Source organism: Hyperoodon ampullatus (assembly GCF_949752795.1).
Source record: "Hyperoodon ampullatus genome assembly, chromosome: 17".
NCBI classification, from domain to species: domain Eukaryota; kingdom Metazoa; phylum Chordata; class Mammalia; order Artiodactyla; family Ziphiidae; genus Hyperoodon; species Hyperoodon ampullatus.
In genome coordinates, this window is record NC_136930.1 from 45094224 (window position 1) to 45120284 (window position 26061).

A 26061-nucleotide genomic window follows, 5' to 3' on the forward strand; every position below is an offset into this window, starting at 1 on the left:
ACAAAATAAAGCAAAAAATCTTAATTAGGCATAAATTACAGTAGCTTTGGTTTATTAAAGAATATCTTTAAACTTATTTTAACAGTAATCCTTGTACAATCATTACATTAATTTGAGCAAAAAAATTCAGAACTTTAAAAATCTATATGTATAGTACAGTCCCAATCATTTCTTTTCAATGCTTGTATACATTTAGAATAAAAGAAAATAGTACACCAAAATATTTAAAACGCTAGTGCTGGAATGTGATATTATATTACTCTTCCACGTTTCTATAATGCTCATGTATTTTTACAACATTAAGAAAAAAGTAATTTTGAAACTTTACTAAAGTGTTTAAGATCATGTACCAAACAACCAAATTATAAAGATGAGTAGATGCTTCTAAAAGTACAGGTGTTAAGATCTGTGTACCTGGCTCCCAAACAGTAAGCCAGCCCCAGAATGTGGGTTATACACAATTCAGTGGTATTTCTGTTCACATATCCCCCCCAACCCAAAAGTTTACAAATCCTTTATAGAATTTCCCTCCCCAGCACATTAACCTGTAAAACCCTTTCAATGATCAAGATGCAGGCAAAATATTTGGCAGAAATTAAGATGATTATACATGGAGAGAGGAGGAAAAAGTCTGCCTAAGACAGTAAGGCTGAACATACTATCACTGCTATACAACACCTTCCAAGGATGAACTCTAATGACAAAACAAAGACATCAAAAGAGAACTCTACGCTGCCATTCTGGCCACCAAACATTAAGAATAACTATAATATACAAATATTAACCAATTTGCAAACAGTAAATTTTACCAATTCCTTTCAAAATTCGTGGGGATCTTAATAAGACCCCCCTCACGTTAACACTTCTCTAAGTCACTGTACACCTCTAAGTCTCCTTGGTTACCCCCCTTCACATACAGAGCAAACTAGAAACTGGTGTTAAATCAAGATTAGTTAGGGCACAGTACTTACTTAGCTTCAGTAGTTTTGCTAGCTTTGTCCATGTTTTTCAAGCTCTCAGGAGATCTAAGCTGAAACCTACAGCTATCATTCATATTCCAAACTGACTCCATTAAGACACCAACTTTAGGAATCCCAGCACTAATCGAAAATGCAACTGCTCCAGCATGATAGAGAGGATTATTTCTTAGGCATACCTAGCAAACAAAAGAAAAATCACCATCAAGATGACATAATTTTAAAACAAACTAGAGGAGTTAAGTGTTCCCAAATTATGGAGCAGGAATAATTGGCACATTTGCTAAAAATGAACTTTAAAATTTCATGCAGCAAATATCCTGACCGTTCTGCCACAAGGACACAGAAGAGAAATAGCAGAGAAAAAACTAAAAAGGTTATTATTTAAAGTGAAATGTGAACAAAACAATTACATTTTTTGTCTGTTTCTTATAATTTGAAATTATTTTCTTCCTTAATTCATGATGCTATATATAGGCTCCATAATTTCATCTCTACCGATACTTGTTTCCCTCAGAAGACTGTTGTTTCCTACAAGCCAGAATTTTCACTAAATAATATAAGTTTTCTCTTAAATTAGGAAAAGAATATGTAGACATTAGTGTTAGAAGTAGTTAACTGAGCTCAGCAGTGAATAACCTATAAATCCTCACTTCATGGAGCACCCCTAGGTCACACTTTTAAAACCAATAACCTCTAAGGTGACACTGCCAAATGCACCAACAGTAACTCTAAATGAGGCACGAACATTATTTCTGGAAATCTCTTTTGATTCTAAAGTAGCCCAATCTTACTTTCTGTTCAGTCATCTAGTGACTAACGATTACGTTATATTTGACAGTGGACTATATGATGATGATGTTTTTTGTCAATTTATAATTAAATATAAGTCACACAGAAGAAGGTGGTACATTTGAGAAGTACAGGAACTGGAAATACTGACACAGAGCAGGAGTTCTATCAAAGAATAGCTGAGTGTCACTAAATATAGCTCTGTGGCATAGAATGAATAGTTCAGAAGAGCCGACTTCTTGAAAAGGGTATGTCCTGCTTAGGTTGACTTAAAGAGAGGTTTCATCCATAAATTTCTGGAAAATACTGGTGAAAGCTTAAATACTGAAAGAGGATCAACAAGAAAGAAGGCTATAATTGTCAAAGAAATGTGGCAAGATATATTAGAAGATAAGTTATCCATTAACACCTTCTTATAAAAATAAATGCACCTTAGAGACAAGGAGTGTATATCCAGCATATAAGAAGACATGCAACGAATATTTGCTAAACATCCTACTCCCCACAATTACGATCTGTGAGTGCAGGTGCAGCTGCAAGCTCTTAACTGATCAACCATTCTTTCTGATGTTAACATATGAACCATTTCCCCATTATGTGGCCATGACTGTCTTAAACCTCCAGTTTTCTACACTTTAAAACAAAATCTTATTCTATACCAAAGTATTGGAATATGCTGCTGTTTTTCACCAATTTAGTGCCAAGCTATTTTGCTTAAAACTTTTCTTCAGTGCATCTTTAAAGGATTTTTCTACCCTCCCTGTCTATAGTAATGTCATCCTACATGCTAATAAGGCATCTGCCAGGATATCCTGCTAATATATGAGTCTAATAAATAAGGAACTTTGAAAACATTAGAAATCAGTATGTGAACTGAATAAGAAAAGGGGAGCTCCTAGAAAAGAGAGATCTGTCCAAACCAACTGACGTAAATAATGAAGACTAAACAACAATATTCAAAATAATGGGTAATTGCTGAAAACTTCCTAGTTGGAAGGCCAACAAAGGAGTCAGAACAAGACAACCACGAATAGGACCAAAAAAAAATGGGAGTCCCAAACAAAAATAAGAAGTACATAAGCTGAGTTTTGGAGGAAAGTAACAGCTGAAGTAGTGATTACTTTTTAAAACATACGTAATGTAAACATGATACCACCTTATAGTGATGAGAAAAAGCTGAATTGAAAAAAAAGTGCTAGATGAGGAAATTAGTGCCATGTTACGTCACAAAACCCAACATTTGTCTAAGCATTAGGGATTATAAAGTCCTTAAACACTCATTGCACCACTTGCTATAATGAATATAAATGTCAACTTTTAACCCAAAGGTAAATTTCTACCAGAATCTAATGAATTAGAAGTATAATGGTAGTTCTCAGACTCTTTTGGTCTCAGGACCATCTCCCCCTATTAAATATTACCAAGGACCCCAAAATCTTTTGTTTATGTGGGTCATATATAGTTGGTATTTAATGTAATAGTAATTAAAACTGAAAAATTTAAATATTTATTTAATATTAATAAACCCCATGTTAATATAATTTATAAAAATAACTACATTTTTTTAAAAATCAGCAAGAGAAGTGGCATTGTTTACATTTTTGCAAGTATCTTAATGTCTAATTTAATGGAAGACACCTGGAGTCCCTTGTATGCTCCTGCATTCAATTCGCTGTAATATGTTACTTTAGCTAAAGTATATGACAACAACTCAGCCTTACACAGATAGGTAACTGGAAAAAGAAGGATTCTACAGATCCCCCGAAAGGGCTGAGAAGCCAGCAGGAGTCCTTGGACCACACTTTGAGAACCATTGGGGTACTAGAAAATCACATTCCGTAAGATATATATATAAGAGGCTATAACCATCTCAGAAACTAGTAGAAACACGAGGATTTGAAGAAGACTCCTGCCTCATGCTGACAATACTGCCAGAGAGCAGTATCTTTCAAACTGCTTGGTCATAAGAATCATCTGGGATGTTTGTGACACATAAGGAAGCCTGTGTCCTACCACCAACCAACTGAAGCAATAATTCTGGCAAGGGGCTCCAGACTCTACATTTTTAAACTCTACATTTAAGTACCAAATGATTCTTAAAACCAGGCTAATCTGAGATTCCTGTCCCACAGGAAAACCAACTGATATCAGGGCAGAATGTACGTTACTCAGCTATTGAGTAAAAAGTGATGTGGCACATACATAATACTGAAACCAGGTCCTTCAAATGACATTCATTTATAAAACTGCCTATGGGGGAATTAATTACAGGGGAAGAAGTGATTTTGATGAGCAACAATATCCCTCAGGACAGACTTAATGAGTCTTTTTTTTTAAATATGTATTTATTTATTTATTTATTTTGCCTGCAGTATGCGGACTTCTTAGTTGAGGTATGTGGACTTCTTAGTTGCAGCGTATGAACTCTTAGTGGCGGCATGCATGTGGGATCTAGTTCCCCAACCAGGGATCAAATCTGGGGCCCCCTGCATTGGGAGCATGGAGACTTACCCAAGGAAGACCACCAGAGAAGTCTCAGGACAGACTTAATTCTAACCACTTACCTGGGTACCAACAGTGATGTTCGGCATTGAAGAAATACCAGCACTAGATTTGGGCTTTTTGTTTTTTGCTCTAGCTTTCTCTAACATTTTTTTCCTTTGACTAAAAGGGACTACACCCCTGAAAAGGAAAAGCAAAAATTGGACAAATAAGCGGCGAAGAAGCCCATTAAATAAATCTGAAATTACACACATTATATTTAAGTATTACTGGTATATTCCTTCTCTAATATTTTTGCCTCAGTATAATATTAGCATGTATAACTTATTAATAATCATAACTTGATCACAGGTTTAATACATAACTGGGTCCACTTTTATTAAACATTTAGGATTAAAAGTCACAGGAAATTCATCATTTGATATTTTCTTCCAAATAATTCTGTTTCATTAGTAGATTCCCCTATACATTACTTCTGCCAATGCAAAGTTGCTGATAACTCCCTAAAACACGACAGAAAATACATTTGAAGTCCCTTCCGAACATTAAAGGAATAATTAAATGAGGCACAGAATATTCATACAATGACATACTTTAATAACCTTTAAAATTATATTTTATGTAACTGTTAAATGAAAAAAGTGTGAAAAACACTCTAAGTTTCTAATTAAGTAAAAGCAAAGTACACGTTTATATATAGGGAAAAAAAAAGATTAATAAAATACTCCCAAAATGTTAATAGTAGTTACATTCGGGTTGTAGGATTATAGGTGATTGTTTCTACTTTATACCTTTTAAAAATTTCATAATTATAGTCACTAAGTATGTATTATTTTTATAAGCTTTTCTTTATCTTAAGGGTTTTCTCCAATGTTACTTTGCTCCAAAGTGAAAATTTCCCTCTCTATAAAGCATTAGCTTTTTTTTTTTTTAATTGAAGTATAGTTGACTTACAATGTTGTGTTAGTTTCTGGTGTACACCAAAGTGATTCATTTATTATATTATACTCTCTCTCTCTCTCTATGAAATATATATGAATATTATATGTATATGTATATTCTATATATAGAATATGAAAAAGAATATATATACACATATAGAATATAAATAAAAACAAGTAATCTTTTCAAAAGGATTGTGGTAAAAATATATATATATTCTTTTTCATATTCTATATATATGTATATTCCTTTTCATATTCTTTACCATTATGGTTTATTACAGGATATTGAATATAGTTCTCTGTGCTAGACAGTAGGACCTTGTTGTGTATGTATTTTCTATAGAGCAGTTTCTATCTGCCAATCCCAGACTCCCAGTTTATCTCTCCCCTACCCCCTTACCCCTTTGGTAACCATATGTTTGTTTTCTGTGAGTCTAAAGCATTATCTTTCAACTGACCTTCTCTATTGGTATTCCACTACTCAAAGCACCTATCTGTGTACATAAAAGCATCCACCTACATGAAACACCCCCCTCTGTGATACTCACCACCAATATAAATTGTTCTCTAGCTGTGCGCAGGTATAAAGGGCACAGCAATGTAAAGAAACAATCCGTTCTCCTTGAAGTTCTGAGTAAGTCTGTGCGGTGTGCTCTAATTTAGAAGCCACAGAACTTAAAGTTTCATCTACCCATGTAGCAACCTAAAGATAAAACATTAGAGGATTAAATAAAAACAAGTAATCTTCTCAAAAGGATTGTGGTCAAAACAAGGGCAAGGAATACCTACACTGTGGACGGGAATTCTAAAGGCTAGAAAAACAAGTAATTCAGAAAAGGTTCTTAATAAGACTAGAAACTAAAATACTTTCTTCACGCAAATCAATCAAAATAGTAGTTATTGAAATAAATGTCTAAAGCCATCTCTAAGGCATTAATTGAAAGTAAATATCTGCTCCAACAATTTTTAAACGAATTTAGTGACTCTGAAGTCACACTGATAATCTGAGGTATAATATCCATACTTCCTCAATCTATCTATTATAGTTCTTCAGTATCTCCTCTTTTGTCAGCACTTAGCTTGAATATTTTTTCCTTCCCTTAAAGTAGAAAGCCATCTAGGAAAAGGAATTATAATACAGAGATAAACCAGCAATAAAAAGATTATACATTGGATTACTGTACTAAGGCTTGAGACCCTTTTGTATTTGCAGATCTAGTTAGATAGAAAGATAGAAATAAAAAGATGGAAAAGGGGCAGGGAGAGGAAAAAAACCAAGAATTTAAGACATGTTTATCACAGTGTGTCATACCTTGTTATTTTCTGTAGCTACAGTTGCTCTTATGCTATTTGCAGACAGGAGAACTATCTTTTCATTGATTAGCCCCAAAAATGTTGCTCGTGGATGATGTAAGGAAGGATTCTTTGAAAGCATAAGGAAAGTGATTACCATTTTGTATGCTGATTTGAAGAGCTATTTAAAGCAAGATTTAATATAATGAAATACCTGTGCATTTCTGTAAGGCTCAGATTCACTCCACTTCCACTGATAAAGTTCTCCTTTACTGCTGACAGCCAAAAGCTCAGAATACAGAGCCCCAATACAGATGAATTTTGTTCCATCCTGTAAAGTGAAAATAACACAGTGGTATAAATATAACAACTGCCAAACCTAAAGACTCGGATACATAACATTAATTACTACATCAAATTTCGGTTAATTATGTGAACACACAAACCGCTTTAGCAAAGTCTCCAGCACAGCCTGCAATGCCCTCCTTTAAGTGGCCTGGGCGCCCCACCCCCTGCACCCCCGAACTCACTCTCCTCCAGTCATACTGGCCTTTTTCCTGCTCCTGCCAGGATCCCACCATGTCCTTGTGGTTCTCTTGCCTTGTTTCTCAGGTGACTCACTCCCTCTCCCCAATCTAGTCTGCTCAAACGAGACCTTCCCTGACTGCACTATCTACAAAATCAGCACTCTAATATTCCATCTCCTGACTCTGCTTTCTTTAGTTCACAGCACTTCACAACTTGACATATTGTATTTATTCATTTATAGTCTACTTCACTCAAATATAAGCTTTGTCTTGTTCACCACTGTATCCCCTGTTCTTAGAACAGTGAACAGAGTAGATGCTCAATAAATGTGTTGAATAAATGAAGAAAAAACAGACTAAGGAGTTGAAGTGGGGAAAGTCGAATATCAACACAAGATTTCTTCCCTGTAGGCTATTCCAAGCTGCTGAAACAAGTGTCTGTGTTGTTTTTTAAGGTAAAAGTTCATTCAGTTTTAAAGCAATGCACATGCAATGAGTTGGAACGCAATTAAATTATAAAAAGTGCAGACAATAAATTAAATAATATAAATGATAAAGTGATAATTTTTTTAACATAAGACCAAAATGATCAGAAATCTCACAGCAAAACTTGCCAATAACAGATTTTACGCTGTATTTTTGCCACTGAAAAACTTCTCTGCTCTCTTTGATATTCTGGCTCGAGTATGCTAAACTAATGGCGTGTTTTTAGGTTTCTGTCAAATTCCAATCTTATTTGGTCCGATGGGTTATGGTGCTCAGCTATAGTCTGTGAAGCCTGCCAAGACTTATAACAACAACAGGTTATGCCTCAGAGCTGTATAGAAAGAACACTAATTTTTTTTTTTTTTGCAGTTTCATGCTGGTGATTTTTCTTTTTTAAAATGTAAGCCACTAATTGTTTAAGGAAAAAATTTAAACCAAAAGTTGCATATTAATATTACACACGAACAAGTCACTTTGTTTTTTTGTTTGTTTGTTTTTTTTTGTTTTGCGGTGCGCGGGCCTCTCACTGTTGTGGCCTCTCCCGTTGCGGAGCACAGGCTCAGCGGCCACGGCTCACCGGCCCAGCCGCTCCGCGGCATGTGGGATCTTCCCGGACCGGGGCACGAACCCGCGTCCCCTGCATCGGCAGGTGGACTCTCAACCACTGCGCCACCAGGGAAGCCCAACACAAGTGACTTTTAGCACAGTACATACATGCTTACATAAACTCAAATATTTACACATTTAAAACAATTTCCATTTAACATATGAAATTTCTGAAATACATAAAAGCATTAATACTTTCTATAAAACTACAATTAAAACATCAATTTGGGCTTCCCTGGTGGCGCAGTGGTTGGGGGTCCGCCTGCCGATGCGGGGGACGCGGGTTCGTGCCCCGGTCCGGGAGGATCCCACGTGCCGCGGAGCGGCTGGGCCCGTGAGCCATGGCTGCTGAGCCTGCGCGTCCGGAGCCTGTGCTCCGCAACGGGAGAGGCCACGGCGGTGAGAGGCCCGCGTACCGCAAAAAAAAAAAAAAAAAAAAAAAAAAAAAAAAAAACATCAATTTGCTACAAGCATATAAAACATCAAGTGCTTTCTTGGAGTTTCAAGATACCTCTTTAAAATAAGATCTTGCCTGCATATATAGTCTTTCTCCAATAATCAGTATGAACTTTTTTTTCCCCAAGAGGTTTATTTTCCAGGTACATTATAAGCTCAAGAAAACGGACCCAACAATTATGCAATGTAATTATGTCATAACAACTTAATTGCACATAATGCTTTAAAGTAGGTTTGGATGAAGTTCTCAAACACTTTGGTATGTGTTCTTCCAGGACTTCTATTAGAAACAACACGAATTGTAAGTCCCTTCAATCCCCATTTTGCTTTAAAATGGACAAGTCTTTGGTTAAAGTTCTACATTTTGGGCATTTATTATTAATTAAAATGGTCCCCAAACCAATAAATGGCACTGATGTATGATTAGTTTACAAGACTTCATTTAACTTGTTTCTGATGCAGCGGGAAGCTATAGATATTCATTTATTATAACATGTCATTGACAGTTTCAATCTTTCACTTATAAGCAGACAAATCAATAGGTTTAGTCAGTATTTCTCTGTTCATTTTCTGTTATAATCTAAACTATACAGTAACTTGCAGTAACTATAGATACTAAAGAACACTAATTTTAATCTTCTATTTTACCAGTGCCAATCAGCTCTATTTTCAAGTCACATCTATGGAGGGATGGGAAAGAGACCAAACTTGAAATTTTCCCACTTAGCAATTCTACTATTCCCTTCACCATGGGTATCTGAAAAACACTGTGTCCTTTCTCCAGGGCTGCTGCATCAAATCTTACCATTTATACCTCACACTTCCTTCTCGGCCCCTTGGTTAAAAAGATGATAGAATCAGACCAAGTGAGTCCAAAACCTGGATCCAACGCTTATTAAGTAGGTAACTTCAGATAAGTTATGTAACTCCTCAGAACCCATTTCTTCACTTCTAAAATGGGCATAATAATAACACGATGGGGAGGGGGGCGGTAAAAACCAAATAAAGTAACATATATTAAAGTACTTGGCACAAATAAGTGGTCAGATTCAACTCTGGTTACTCTGCTGCCCTGACTTCATCTCCTACTCACCCAGAAGGCACAAGCTTCCTGAGTATTTCCATCTCCATCCAGACAATGAAAAAACACCATTCTCCCCTCCCCCTCCCCATCTCAGAGAAAGAAGCGTCCCTCTCGACTATCTAAGGACAACTCACCACACACGGTGGATACAACCCTCTCTCATGACCTCAGCAACCGTCCAAACCAGTCTGCCCTTCAGCCTCAGGCCCGGGGAAGTGAACTGTCACTTGGCGTCCGTCTCACCTCACTGGCTCGCACTGACAGCCACACCTGCTCTTGCAACAGCCTTATCGATGCCCCGTGCACTGAACCAATCCATCTTCTCTTCAAACTCTTTGAACCGTTGGACCCTGTTCATCACCAGTTCCAGAACCTCTCCTCTCCCCTGTTCACAGGTCACTACTCTCTACTGGCCTTCCTCCTATCTTCATGACTACAGTCATTTCTCCACCTCCCTTGTACCACCATGTACTCCCTGACCCAGATTCTGTCCTTGTCCCTTTATTCAAATTATGCTCCACCCTCAGCCTAAGTGACTATATCCACTGGGGCACCATGCTTTTAAACATGTAAATCTTCTATCTCCAGACTAACCTGCAGATTAACAACTGCCTGGATGTCTGAAAAGCACCCTACCATCTCCAAAATGAATTCATCGTCTCCTCCAAAGCTACATGTCCCCTGCAGTCCCTATCTCCATGAATGACATCCACCACCCACCCTGTAATAGGAGGGGAACAAGGGAACCTGGGCCATCTCTTCAACTCTTCCTCTTCTCTTCGCCAGATGGTGACTAGCAAAGCAATGCTATACTTTGTCTCCACTTCCTCGCAGATTCTTCCCTTCATCCGTCCTCACTGCCGTTGCTTTGGTTGAGAGCCTCCCGATTCCCTTCCCTAACAATTCTACCCGTCTCTTCACTGACTCTAGGTTTTTACTGGTCCCGTCTTTCTCCCACTGTGCCAACAGTGCCCGTCTCCTTAAAAAGCATACAAAACCAAACGCCACCAACCTCATCGTGTCATTTCTCTAAGAACCTGGCTGGCAGGACAACATCCGAACGCTGGCACGTTGTCTGGGGCTCTCTGGTCTTCTCCACCCTGCTCTTCTCCTTCTCCCGCCACAGAGCAGCAATTCTGAACTTCTCACTGTTCCGCAAACACACCCTGACCTTTCCTGACTCTAGGCCCATACTTGATGTGTTTGGAATGCCTCTGCATCTTGGTTAATGCCTACTTAACCTTAAAAATGCTGCTTAAATGTCATCTCCTCTGTGAAGTCTTTGCCACATCTCTCAGGTGGTGTTAGTCGTTCCCCACTCTGAGCCCCTATAAATACCGTATTAACACCTTCAGTCTAGCACTGGTCATACTGTGAACACATTTCATTGTATGTGAATGTCTGTCTTCCCCAGTGAGTCGCCTATGGGAAGGTCCATAACAAATTCACCTCTACATTCCCACAGGCCAGCTTGGTGCTTGGCACATAGTAGGAACACACTGACAACTGAAGGAACAAATTAATCTCAACTCAAAACTTTTTGAGTAAAAACTCTGCCAGAGCAGTACAACCCTAAACAATTCATCCCTATAGCCACAGCATGGTGTGTGAGGCACTCTCAGAACTGACTTGCCTATATCCTTCAAGGATGGGCCAATGTTCCCCAGCTCATTAGTCCTGAATGAGCTAAGTGAACCCTGAAGGCCCTGAAAATCCATTATGGACAAATGTGGAGGGATGGCAAAACCACCAACCAAAGGAAGATGATGGAAAAATCACCTATTGTCTCTTGCCTGATTTAGATCAGTAGGTGGAGAAATACAAAGCAATCAAATACACACAAAGAAACAGTATTTTAGCTCACACACTTCATAATGTCATAGAAAACAAGGCTTTTATCGTTTTGATGAAATACTAATGGCTGCTTCTGAGCAAGTTGGGCCCTGCTTCAACCCAGCTGGAAAAGGTGGATATGCACATTTCCGTAAAGATCAGTAGTTTGTAGCTCTTTTTTTTTTTAACAAAACGAATCCTTTAGAAGCTGAATCTAATCAATAAATTTGCAACTGTCTGAACATTAAACATCAACCAAATGAGGAATCCCTCCCTACAGACAGATGGAAAATGTCAGAAATATGATAAAAATTACCTAAAAAAGCCAAAGCTTTAAAAGAAAAAAGAAAAAGGTCATTCAGCATAGCAACATGAACTCCTATTAACTTCATCTAGTTAGTGACTTATATTTTTTAAAAATTGGTCTTATTATTCCTACATTTCTCCCCACAAACCTTGGTTTTCTTTTTTTTAATTTTCCTACCATCAGCAAACACTAGTTTTCCCATTAAGTACCAATTCTAACTGCAATGTGCTGTGTATTATGGCTGAAATGGATGTTATACAACTACAGGTTACATGGCACAATTTGGTCAACTGTCCTTATTTACACTTCACTTCTCCTTACCTATCTAGGTTTCCATTTTCTCCTTATGACTGGCTTCTCTTCCTCTTTATGACCTCTTCTCCTTTTGCTCTTACTTCATTATTAAAGTACATTTGTGACACACCTAGCCAACTTTTAACAGATACTTCCTGGAAGCTTCCATATGTCGATTAAAAAAAAAAAAAAAAAAGACCTTCCTCACCCAACTTCCACTTCTAGAACCTTGAAGACGAAGCAGAATGACCAACAAGTTTGATCAATTGGTCCCAACAGTGATGCTGCTTCAAATAATTTAAGGAGCCAAATGTCATGAGACTATTTCCTCTCAACACCATTCAAAGAAACTTGAGAATAACATACAACTCTACAATTCAAAAGGCTGGTGGAGAATAAATTTTCTTATTTTCCCTAAACTATATGAAAATAGATCCAGAACAGTAAGGGATACGACTTTAAATTAACAATACTGACTTGCTAAATCAGTTTCGTTTCTTTATCACCCACCACACAACTTTCGTCAAGTTCTTCTCTGGGAGCTTACTGGAAATAAAGGATGTGTGCATTTTCTAATTTGAAAGGGTCTGTTTTGTTACAGGGCACAAAGCAGAAGTTTTTATGTTCAACTTCAGCAGATTTACTTAATATGGACTCTTCTGTGTAAGTTTTCTCTGCCCTTTCCCTTCAGCATTTACTACTTAGCTCTTACCTTTGCATTCTTACTTTTAACAGTCTTTGTTACTATTGTAGCTGCATTTTTTATTCTCTTATCAGTCACTTTAGATTCTTGTTGGAAGTAGGTTGGTATAAATATCAATATATATAAATATATAAATATATATATATATATATATAGTTACAATGTAAATGTAGACATTCAGCAACACAGAACTAAATTTCTAATCTGAGAAAAGTAAATTCCAAAAATGACTGAGAAGTGCAAATGGAGCCATGTTAGATAATCACCTAATTGAAAGATTGCACCCTCCCATCAAAGTAACTCTTAGTAATCACTCTGGCCTCCTGTGATTCCCCAAAGCCTCTTATACCTAATTCCATTATGGTACTTACACCAAAGTATTAACACCATTGTTCTGCCTTTCTACAAAACTCTCACCCTAACACCTGAACAAAAGGTCTAACACACAATATGCATTTAATCAAGGCTACTCAATTACTGACTGGATGACCCGCACCTCTGTCTTCATGGAGCTTTCAACATCTCTACAATTATTAATTATGCTTTTTTTTTTTTAAGATGCTGAAAAGTTAATGAGGGGAAAAATCTTTATGTTTTTTTCTTTCTCTCTTTTTACCTTTTGACCCCTTCACCCATTTTTCCCACTCCCCACCTCCGGCAACTTCCAGTCTGTTCTCTGTATCTATGAGCTTGGTTCTGTTTTTGGTGTTTTGTGTTTTTTTTTAAGATTCTACATTTAAGTGAGAGCCTATGGTACCTGTCTTTCTCTGACTAATTTCATTTAGCATAATGCCCTCAAGGGACATCCATATTGTTGAAAACAGGAAAGATTTCATTCTTTTGTTTATGGCTGAATAATACTGGCACGCGCACACATGTGCGTGTGTGTCCCCATCCACTGATGGATGGTTAGGTTGCTTCCATATCTTGGCTATTGTAAACAATGCTGCAATGGACATGGGGGTACATGTATTTCGAGTTAGTGTTTTCATTTTCTTCAGATAAATACCCAGAAGTGGAACTGCTAAATCATACAGTAGTTCTGTTTTTAATTTTTTAAAGACCCTCCGTACTGTTTTCCATAGTGGCTGAACCAATGTACATTCCCACCAACAGTGCACAAGGGTTCCCAATTATGCTTTTATACTAGTTTTGACATTTAAATCAAAATAATTTATGGAAATAAAGTTAAAGTTACCTCAAATATTTTCAGTTTAAGATTATACTGTAAAGGCTTAAAGAGAACATTCATTCCACCATTAAAGGAGCTTTATTAGCCTAGAAAATGGTGAAATTTTTAAGAAGTAGCTGTTCCTCTAAATAGGTGGTGAGAAAGTCAAGATTATTCCAGATAATTTAACAATGGAATTTCTCAGGCACTCTAACAAAAGGAAGAATGAAAAATACCATGGATACTAACCAAACTTACAATTTATGAATACTGGATTAGGTCATTTCTGAAATTAAGCTGGGACACCCTCTTCCCACCCCCCCACCCCACCAAAAAACAAAAAACAAAAAAGAGAGAGAGAGAGAAAGCAAAAGAGACAGAGAGAGAGACTACTTCCAAACAGTGCGTGCTGACACCCTATACCTCCCTGCTCTCTCCACCTACCTCTCCATCTCCTATCAAGTTTGCCCCAAAACCCTTTTCTCCTCCTCAGGGATCACCACCCCCAATTGTGGAGGATTAATAACGCCCCACATAGTGCCTGTTTCTTCATGTGGAATGTATCCTATGCCCCTGTATGATCATTTTGCACACTGTTCTAAAAGCAAGGTCTTTTTTCCCTTTAACAACTCTCTGCATTCTCTTTCTGACTGTAGCATTCAGCCTTGCAAAACAATCATCTAGTGGTTTGTTGATAAGTGGGATAATGCTTAACAGCTTAATTAGGTTTATGCTGTTTTCTTTCCCTGAACTGAAATTTTTGATATCTAAATTTCAATCACAAGCTAATAAAAAGTAGTTCTTCAGTGACATTTTAAATTAGGTTTTTCTTTAATAGGAAAAAAAGGTATAGGTAGGATATACTTTGTTGCACACACTGCTATTTCTCCTTCATTCAATGTCTAAACAAACCAAGGAAATAACACACTAAGTAAGTAAGGCCTGTACAGTGTCAAGATTTTATGATGCACTTAGTAACTGTCTCTGAAAACAAGCTATACCCAAAACCATGCCTATCAGTAAAGGCCAACAAAGACCGGCTAACTCTAACAGAGGGTACACTGGCCAGGGAAAAAGCTTGCTAAACTCATACTGTTCAAAACACTTTCAGATGTGTGACAAAGAAGCCTACACTAATATGTATGCAATGGCACTATTAAAACAAGATTAATGAGTCCTCTATTACTTCCTGCCAATATGATACAGACACAGCTCTAGCATGATCAAGGCAAGAGAAACAGGAAACAAAGAACAATGTAGGGGAAAAAAAAGAAATGAAAAAGAAAAAGCCCAATGGTTTAAATCACCTTCTACCATATGAAGTAAAAGTAGAAATTGGAACATTTCTAGTTTTATGGAAATAAGTAAGAGAATGCAATTCAGGGAAAGTCTGTCAGCTGCCAAAGAAAACAGAATAACCTTTTGCTTACAAAGAGGCTGATTGAAATTCATGTTCCTTCTTGCATTCAAGCTTTCCACATGAGCTGAATACAGAGGAAAATAAATGAACTACATCAAGATTCACAATAACTATGAGAGATAAACAAATTCAGAACACTAAATAATATTTTTCCTTTAATATCCCAACTTCAAAGAAAGAAAAGAAATCTACATCAGAATCTCCTTATCTGCTAGAGATAACCTTCAAGTTCTTATCTTCTTTTACTTCTACTTTAGAAAATTTCCTTATCCAACTGGCTCTGGAAATAAGAAACAGGCACTCCAAAAAACAGGTGAAAAACCCATGGCTTCCTACAGGAGCCTCTGAAGATAAATTACCAATCACTTAAGACAGTGAAACCTACACACCATCAATACACTATGTCTATATGGGAAAAGAATCTAAAAAAGAGTGGATATATGTATTTGTATAACAGATTCACTTTGCTGTACACCTGAAACTAACACAACACTGTAAATCAATTACACCCCAATAAAAATAAAAATAAAAGTAAAATAAAAGGATGTGTCGACTCTGTTTCACTTGTAGCAGTGATAGATTTTTACAGATTCAAATCAACTTCAATCCTGCATGCTTTCTAGACGCTAGTCATTGTAGTACCACTCAGGATGCAGAGCATAATTCCCCCAGTCCATTCCTGTTCAGCCTGCTTTGTCTCCCACAGCTTTTAGAGCAAAGGGCCTGTCAGAATTCACTGCCATCAAACGGGAAAGCTAACTAATCAAAGAAACACAGATCCCTAATCTTGCCCTGACATGCATGCCTGTAACAACGACCAGAAACCTGCCCTGCAGAAAATGGGGTACTCCTGACAGTACAAAACAAATTCCTATCAAGAAATATACCATTCGTTACTGGTGTAATTACCACCAGAAAAGAAATCCTGAAACAGAATGCTGATGTATTATCTGGAACTACCATCCTTATTTCTCTGATCTTCATCAAGTAGAAAAAGAAATAGCACCACTGAACACTTCTCCTTAAAACGACTCCTGTACTGTCAAATAAAGATGATCTACTTACATTTTAAAACAAAACAAAAATATCACTTTATGTCTGCATTTTATTTTTATTTTTTATTTTCTGACCGCACCATGCAGCATGCAGGATCTTAGTTCCCCGACCATGGATCGAACCCATGACCCCTGCAGTGGAAGCATGGAGTCCTAACCACTGTACGGCCAGGGAATTCCTATGTCTGCATTTTAAATGACAGTACGAAAATCTGAAATAAAACAGAAACCTTTTTTGGGGGGTGGGGGGGAGTGTCAGGAATTCAGTTAAAATGGAAAGGATGGGTGGGGATTCTTTTCAAATACCTTATCAGGCCACCACTGCAAATCTTCTCCTAGAGACACTGGACTTTGAACAGGTGTATTCTTCTTATCCAAGTTTGGCTCTCCTTCCTTGCTGGTAGAGCCCCTTTCATTATCAAATGAGGCTCCATCAAGCCACCTCCGTTCACGTAAACGTAAAACTGATTCACGTTCACGCAACAGCTCAGAGTCTCTCTCTAAGGGAAGAAGGAGAACTGGTATGCAATTGGGTCACACCAGTGGGATAAAAGTAAGCCACTCTCTAGTAAAGACCCTTCAGGATGCAACTAACAGCAGTTTATCCACTCACAAGAATTTAATGTAAATGTATATCTAATAAGCTTGACATGCAACATTCAAAACATTAACTCTTTCAAGTGAATGTATGAAAATTATAAACTAGTATTTTTAAGCACTATGTAGAGGCAGATTTTTCTGAATTCCAACTATATGCTTTTAGAGCAGAACTGCTTTATTTTAAATTGGATTTTGGATTTTTTTAATGGAGTTTTAAATTTTTGGCTTTCATTAAAAATGTTTACTGTAACTTTTAAATTTATTAGAAAATATTCATAAATTAAAATTTTAACACGTTAGATACATAAACCAAAAAAGAGTATTTGTTAGAGAGTCTACACATACAGATTAAAAAAAAAAACAACAACAAATCTTGAAAAGGGTAAAATAAAAATCCATTAACATTAACTATAAAACTTTTGATAATCCAAGCCCTTGTTTAGAGTAATTTTATAGGCTGGATTTTTATGGAAAAGTCTTAAAATTTTTGAGAAACTAGACAGAATTTTTTTTTTGGGGGGGGGTTCGCTGGCCTCTCACTGCTGCGGCCTCTCCCGTTGCGGAGCACAGGCTCCGGACGCGCAGGCTCAGCGGCCACGGCTCACGGGCCCAGCCGCTCCGTGGCATGTGGGATCTTCCCGGACCAGGGCACAAACCCGTGTCCCCTGCATTGGCAGGCGGACTCTCAGCCACTGCGCCACCAGGGAAGCCCACGACAGAATTTTTTTTCTTTTGAGAATCTTTATAGAAAGATTACTTTACAAAAAATGCTTCCCCTGAAACTGGCCTACAAACTTTTTAAAACCAGTTTTTTTCAGCTTGCTCACGTATTATTTTTTAAATAGGCAACCAAAATAAACTTTCCAAGACTTGGATAGTAAGGATTAAAAACAATATTAAGTTGAACCATATAAAACTGCCATCCATGCAGATCTAACATGGTCAAGTACCACCAATTTCATATGGTTCAAAGTAAAACAGATGCCCACATAGAATGACCTAAGAAAAAGCAAAAGGGAGAAATTTAGAAGGAGTTTTGTGTTAGATATTGAATATCTGAAATGCAATACTTGATGCATTTTAGGCAAGGAAATATGCACTTATTTTTTAAAAAATTTTAAGCTGTTACATAATAGGTTCAGTACACTAAAAGATCATCATAAGTCCGTTATTTTAAAACTGCTTTCAAGTACTAGGTATTTGCAGAAAGGTCTTAATATAAAACAGCATCCTTTCCAGTTTACTAATGATAAGTAAATAATATATCTGATTCTTGCCTGTTATTTCAATCAAGCAGTTTTACATTCTGGAAAGTAAAAATACTGACTTACAAAAGTTAAAATGCAAGCTAAATCCGTATCAACATACACAGAGAAAGGTTTGTATGATTTCAAAATCTTCTTTCTAAACTCTACTGTGTACTATACCTTTTCAAGATTTCAAACTTCTGAAAATATCATTTTAGTACGATAAGCATTTCTATATATTTATTATTGATCAATCTCATTCTAGTAAGTTTTTTCATATTTCACTCTTCCATCTAACCAGGGTTTAAAATGAACAAAATAATCACTTTATTTTAATCAAATAAACTAAAGAGACTTGTTCTCTGAATGCTGCATGTCACCGTAAAGCAGAATTCTGCTTTTACTTTAGAATCCATATTCCTAATTTAAAAATACAGTTAGGTAAGTTGTAACCCTTTACATATATGCTACTATGTAGATATGATCATCTCTAAAGTTCTACTGTGGCTCTTCAAAATCAAAAGTAACTATTTTAATGCCAAAGCATCCAAAAACACTAACAAGTAATGATTTCATCTACTGTAATATTAAAAGTTCAAATACAATGAATTCTACCACTATCTCTCCATAGAGTCAGCCAATAATCACAAAAAAATAAATGCAAAATTACCTCGAGATGAGCCTAGCCTGGAGAGTGACGAACGACGAAAAGAAGGGTAACCAAAATAGCTAATGTCTTCAGAAAACATGGCATCTGCATCAATAATGACACTTGGGTGGGCAGAATGAATGTCAGCATCAAGAAGAGACATAAGATCCTCTATAAACAGAAACAAATATAAATGAAGCAGATAGAGAGAAAAAAATCTGCAGACCATTGAAAAATCCCTGAAAATTAAAACATTAAAATCACGGACTGACTACTGACATAACCTGAGAAGAAAAGCAGTAACTACCTAGGAAATAAAGTTAACATTATTAACACAGATTTTAAGGAACATCAATTGCATGATTGTTGCTTGCGCTAACTACTAAATTACCACAAGAAAAAAAGATCACTATTGAAGATTCCTGTGACATCACAGAAAGTCAAAATCTAAATGCAGTTCAGTTATTCCACATTCAGTAATAAGGGCATCAAAATACAACATTCCAGAGTCATCTGTCAGCCAGTGATAAAGACATGCACATACATCCATGTCTTTATAGGACCAAACACAAGTCCACTGAGCAAAAACATTTTCCCTTAAAGAGAATTTTACCATCAAATCAAACACTACAGTGAGAAATATCTACCACCTTGGAAAGAACAGTCGGTAAATCTACTGCACTTTAAAATTCCAATCCCCAGTCAAAAAAAAAATCTCTCCCTTCAGAGATGAGAAAACCATGATGGTGATCCACCAACCTCCAGGCAAATAAGATTCACTGGCTGTATCATCCCCATCATCTCCATCTTCATCATCCCGGCTAAGTAAATTATTTACAGCAAGGTTTACATCAAGATTTGTTCGCTGAAGTTCTCGAATAATGACACTTCTGGATTTGCCTTGCAAAACGACTTGGGCCTGAAATAAAAAAATAAGGAAGAGTGCTGTGCTAATTATCTTTTTCATAACTTCTTTATTAAAATCAGCTTTCTAGGATCAATAGAGAAAATCAGTATTTCACAACTCATGATATATATCATGACTACAGCCCACTATATTTAGTTAAACCTCACCCTGTCCTGCTATCTTACGTTAAGTGTTCTACAAGATCCATACCTGTGAAATCAGCTCCTCTGGAATCACAGATGCTGGAATAACTGGCTGGGGTTGACTGCCCAAAAGCCCAGACCCTCGATCCCGTCCCGTCCGAATTACTCGAGTCTGTCGGCGAGAATCTCGAGCTCCAGCTGACGACCTACCAGAGGATCCTCCTCCACTTCCACCCACTCCAGAACTCCAGCGACTTCTAAATATTGGAGAATTTAAAGAAACAGCATTTTAAACAATCATTCAGAAAGATCGCTTTGGGTCTCATGTTCATTATCTTAGAATATGATAAACCTATTTTTCTAATTGACATAATATGCTATAGTAGTATTCTGACAGAACAATAGAACTGAACTTTAAAATAACACTGTTCCAATTTTTTTAAATGCTGAAGTATAAACTCACTTTTGATATATACCATCCTTTTGCATCTTTTAAAACAGTTTTTAAAAGAACCACATACCAAGCATTTCTAGTCACAGCTTAAAGTGAGTTATAGAATACATCTCACCTTTGCATGAAAGACCTATCAGATATAACTACTAACAGTCTGCAGCACAAAAAGTAAAATTCAGAGTTTAAAGTTTAAAGACACAAATAAATGGAAAGACACCCGTGCCCATGGGTTGGAAAATTTAATATTGTTAAGATGTCCATACTGCTCAAAGCAATCTACAGATTCATCAAAATCCCTATGAAAATCCCAATGGATTTTGTCCCTCAAAGGACATAATCAACAGAGTAAGGAAGCAACCTATAGAATGGAAGAAAATATTTGCAAATCGTATATTTAATGAGAGGTTAGTATCCAGAATATATAAAGAGCTCCAACACTCAACAACAAAAAAATCAAATAACCTGATTAAAAATGGGAAAGAATTTGAACATTTCTCCAAAGATAATACACAAATGGCCAAGTAAGCATATGAAAAGACGGTCAACATCACTAATCATAAGAGAAATGCAAATCAAAACCACAATCACCTATCACCTCACACCCATCAGAATGGCTACCATGAAAAAAAAAAAGAGACAATTACAAGTGTTGGCAAGGATGCATAGAAACTGTAACCCTAGTGCACTGTAGGTAGGACTGTAAAATAGTGCAGTGCTATGAAAAACAGTATGAAGTTTCCTAAAAAATTAAAAATAGAACCACTATATATGACTCAGCAGTTATAATTCTAGGTATATATCCAAAAGAATTGAAAACAGAGTCTCGAAGAGATATTTGCATACCCATGTTCATAGCAGCACTATGCGTAAGAGCTGCGTGGTATAACGTTGATTGTTCTCAATTAATGTCTCGATTTGATCGCTATCAACTTCAACTGGTCTACTCAATCGTGGAGCATCATCATCCAAAGAGAAATCTCCAGCACAGAACTTCGCAAACCACTTTTGACATGTTCAATCAGTCACAGTACCTTCCCCACAAACTGCACAATTTTTTTTGGCGTTTCAGTTGTGTTTTTACCTTTCTTGAAATAATAAAGCATACTATGCCGAAAATGTTGTTTTTCTTCCATCTTCAATATTAAAATGGCTACACAAAAATTCACCAATTTTGATAAGTTTTTTTAAATGCATGCTGATATGACAGCTGTCACAATACAATCTAACAAAATTGTTTCAAATGAAGTTAAAGACAACTAAGCGCCACTAGAGCCATCTTACGGGAAAACCGAACGAACCTTTTGGCCAACCCAATACAACACAGGTGAACCTTGAAGATATTATGCTAAGTGAAATAAGCCAATCACAAGAAGACAAATACTGTATGATTACAAATATAAAAGGTACCTAACGTAGTCAAATTCACAGAAACAGAAAGTAGAATGGTGGCTGTCAGATGGTGGGGAGAGGGATAAAGGGAGTTGTTTATTGGATATAAAGTTTCAGTTTTACAAGATGAAAAAGTTAAAAGTAGAGATTTCTTTCACAACAATATAAATATACTTAATACTATTGAGATGTGCAGTTATAACCGTAAAGGTAGTAAATTTTATGTTATGTGTTTTTAAACATGATTTTAAAAATATAAAGTCATGTGTTATCAAAGAAAGCAGTACTCTCGAAAACAGACAAGTTTTCTTTTCAACTTATATGCTTGTGACAATTATGCAACAGAAAGTAATATAGGATCAATGAAACATACAAACAGATATTCAAATCAAACATTAAATCAGCACTTCTACTTCATGGTTTCCTGTAAGTTGTCAAAATTAAGTCAGGTGGAACCACTCTTTTGGAAGTTTTTAACAGTCAAAAGCTAAATATATTATTTCAACTTGAAAACAGGAGGAACCACACTAAAGAGTCTTAAAACGATATAATTAGGGTAACTATGTCCCAGTTTGCCTGAGATAACACCATAGTAAGCCTACTGTCTGAGCCTATTATTAATTTCACTCCAAAACGCCCCTGTTTGGGCATTTTATGGCCAAAATAAATATAAGTAATGACTCAATATTTCTACCGAAAAATGCTATGATTTTCCCCTTAGGCAAATAATACTGGAAACCTGATCAGATATACTATCCAAGTACACATCTATTCCTGGCAGACCTTACAGGTATCACAAACTCAAATCTCCACGAGAGGTAGATAGGTTACTTATTTCTAAGTAAAGTCAAGACAACAGGGAAGAGTGGAGAATACCAGCATATCCAGAACATTCAAATTCTTTCCTTTAAGCCAATTTGCAATCTCTGCTACACAATCCTTCACCTGAGGTTAGTTGAAAGACAAAGGTCAAAATATCTCTGGCTTGCCCATTCATTAACCCCACCGTTACCATGGAGAATACCACGTTTTCCCACTCACATCCGCAGTGCAGGATTTCTTCTATCAGAATCCAAACAATCTACCAGCCGACCAGCCTCAACTGCTCCTGGACATTCCTCTAACCAGCTTGCTATCCAGAGAACGAGCAATGTGTTAGACTAAGTATACATTAATAGAGGTTTATTAGTGGTCACAAAAGACAGTACTGGAATCCCCTTTTTATCTATAATTACAGTGAGTTGTATAATTTTCAATACTAAACTCAAAAATAATGGAAAAACCAGTTTCTTCTATCCATACTTTGCTCATCAAATTAATCGTACAATTTGACCCCATCATATAATACTCAAGGTACACAAAGTGACTCCAGTCAATTGAGAAAAATCACACTGAGTATGGAATTAATCCACAGCGTGAAACCTTAAAGCCCATGGGTCAAGTCTGGTCCATATACTTGATTGGCTGGTTTAAAAAATGTACAGCATCAAAAACAAGAAAAGTCTGAGAAACTGTCACAGTCAAGAGGAGCCTGGGCTTCCCTGGTGGCGCAGTAGTTGAGAGTCCGCCTGCTGATGCAGGGGACATGGGTTCATGCCCTGGTCCGGGAGGATCCCACATGCTGCGGAGCGGCTGGGCCCGTGAGCCATGGCCGCTGAGCCTGCGCGTCTGGAGCGAGCCTGTGCTCCGCAACGGGAGAGGCCACAATGGTGACAGGCCTGCGTACCGCAAAAAAAAAAACTGTACTGCGGTATCCTGGATGAGATCCTGGAACAGAAAAAGGACCTTAAGGAAAAAATAAGGGAATGTGAACAACCTACGGCCTTCAGTTGATGATAACGTTATCAATACACATTAATTATAAAAAATGTACCATTCTAATCTTACATGTTAATAGTGAAAACTGGGCATGGAGTATACAAGAATTGTCAGTACTATCTTTGTAATTTTCTGTAATCTAAAGCTGTTCAAAAATACAAAGTTTGTTTTAAAGAATATACACATTCACAAAGACACACATACACACACTAGATTGGTATGTGTGTGCCTGTGTATTCATGTATATTTATTATATCCATGGAAATATTAATTCGTTCCAACATTTAAGTCAGGAGATTTCACATAAAAATCCAGATTTGTAGCTTTTCTTAAGATAAAAGGGGAGGGGGATAATGCAAGTTTGCATTTGGCAACAATGGCCCTGCTGTATTGTATTTCTCCTACGGTAACATCAGCTGATCAGCTGCCTCCTTTAAAAACGGGGCATCCACTTACTTTGCCAAAGCCCTACAACCTACTAGCTTACCACCTTTTTTGACTGGGGCCAGCTTCAGCTGTTTACAGTTACAATGGCCTGCTTGGCTTTTACCTTTCAAATCTTGTACTATTAGCTCAAATTAAACTCCAAAGGAAATATGGTAGCTCAAACCAATGAAAAGCAGCTTATACCTATCATCTATTATAGCCAGTGATAACAAACAATGTAATAAAGAGACTTTTGATACTAATATTTCCATTTTAAACACCCTATTAAACATAAACTCTTTTTAAAAAAATATTTATTTATTTTCGGCTGCATTGGGTCTTCGTTGCTGCACACGGGCTTTCTCTAGTTGCGGCAAGCGGGGGGCTACTCTTCGTTGTGGTGCGCGGGCTTCTCATTGCGGTGGCTTCTCTTGTTGTGGAGCACGGGCTCCAGGCGCGTGGGCTTCAGTAGTTGTGGCACTGAATCATTAAATCACTCACTTCAGTAGTCTGGCTTAGTTGCTCCGCAGCATGTGGGATCTTCCCAGACCAGGGATCGAACCCGTGTCCCCTGCATTGGCAGGCGGATTCTTAACCACTGCGCCACCAGGGAAGTCCAACACAAACTCTCTTTTTTTTTCTCCAAATAAAGTTGGTGTTCTTGCCCTTAACCTGGTCTGAAATAAGTTTAACAAAAATACCCAGGAGATTTTTAAAATATCTCCCAGGATAAATTTCAGTAATTATGAACGGGGGAAAGACAGCAGCTAGAAATCCTTAGCACGTAAACCTGCCAATTTAGTGAAAACACCAAAGGGAAAAATATTCAAAGTCCCAGAAATTTTGACTGCTATGTATTCCTAAGAATGATTAGTTATAATAAATGATCAATTCTCAATTATCCATGCTGATGGAAAAGAAAAACAGTACTAGTCATCCCAGAATCTTTCAAACGCAGCTCTCAAATACAGAGACCACTCACTCCCTAATTCACAACACTCCTGTGAACCCAAAGGGAGCAAGCCAGGACTCCGAAGGTAAGGGGTTGGGGACCAAGGTCTGTGGGGACAGTCTCTTTCACATATGACTGCATTTGGTAAATATGCAGATAAAAATCCCCTCTGGGGACTCAAGATCTATCTGTTCTAGATTCTCTATTACATATAGTAAATTGCAAGCTTCTTTAAAAGCTTATTGTAATCAATACAAATGAGGGAAAAAAACTACACAACTCAAGAAAAAAAATTTTTTATGAAGGATAGTATTTTTGACTCTAAAGTTTCTTAATTTACAGAATAATGGATCACAATTTCACCAGCAACAAACTGAGAAAAATTTCAGAGAGGCCAAGAGAAACAATCAGCCTTTAATAAGTGTTTACATTTTGTGGACATCTGCAAGACCAAATAAAGGTAAACATATGGCTTAGCCAGTGGGACACTGTGACATTTTTCAAAATTGCAATTCAGAAACCCAGTGCTAAAGAAAGCTTACAGAGAGTCCGCTGTAGGGGGTGGGGGGGAGGGGGAGGGAGACAGAAATACACGATTCAAACAGGAGTGCAAGCCAGGGTGAGTCAGGGGGACTCAAAGTTGAACGATTCTCTCTGCACTGGAAAGTCTTAACATTAGCCCCAACCTTCTTTGGAGTAGGTCTACTGAGGTTTTATGCAATCTCAAATGTACTACTTTATTATTACATTTGTTACATATGTTATTAGCAAAGTCATAAAATTCCACTACTCTCTTTCAGTCATTCTGTCATGCAGTCTATTATAATTGGTTATATCCAAGTTTTATTTATAAAGAGAAGAGGATTTAAATCTAGGACAATTTGAGCGACATAAACAGCAATGGATTATAAACCATAAAATAAAACAAATATACGAGACCATAATGATATAAATAACTCAATAGAAACAGACATAAGTGGGCAAGAAGGGAAAGTTCTTCCTTACAGTCAAATTTCAGTTAATGAA

At 37.0% G+C, this 26061-nt stretch overlaps 1 protein-coding gene across 2 annotated transcripts in view; it reads right to left on the reverse strand.

The window, feature by feature from the left end:
• UBR5 (ubiquitin protein ligase E3 component n-recognin 5) overlaps window positions 1-26061 on the reverse strand; it is a gene marked incomplete at its 5' end in the record, with an annotated part of 139291 nt that overhangs the window by 67509 nt on the left and 45721 nt on the right. Inside the window, 9 exons of one of the 2 annotated variants that reach the window (XM_079722198.1) lie at window positions 972-1156; window positions 4334-4451; window positions 5764-5918; window positions 6528-6638; window positions 6723-6839; window positions 16757-16950; window positions 18968-19117; window positions 19706-19865; window positions 20064-20253. In XM_079722198.1, the coding sequence (XP_079578324.1) occupies window positions 972-1156; window positions 4334-4451; window positions 5764-5918; window positions 6528-6638; window positions 6723-6839; window positions 16757-16950; window positions 18968-19117; window positions 19706-19865; window positions 20064-20253 (1380 nt within the window). Of the gene's footprint in view, window positions 1-971; window positions 1157-4333; window positions 4452-5763; window positions 5919-6527; window positions 6639-6722; window positions 6840-16756; window positions 16969-18967; window positions 19118-19705; window positions 19866-20063; window positions 20254-26061 lie in introns of both variants that reach the window. The other variant, XM_079722197.1, reaches the window with a different exon arrangement.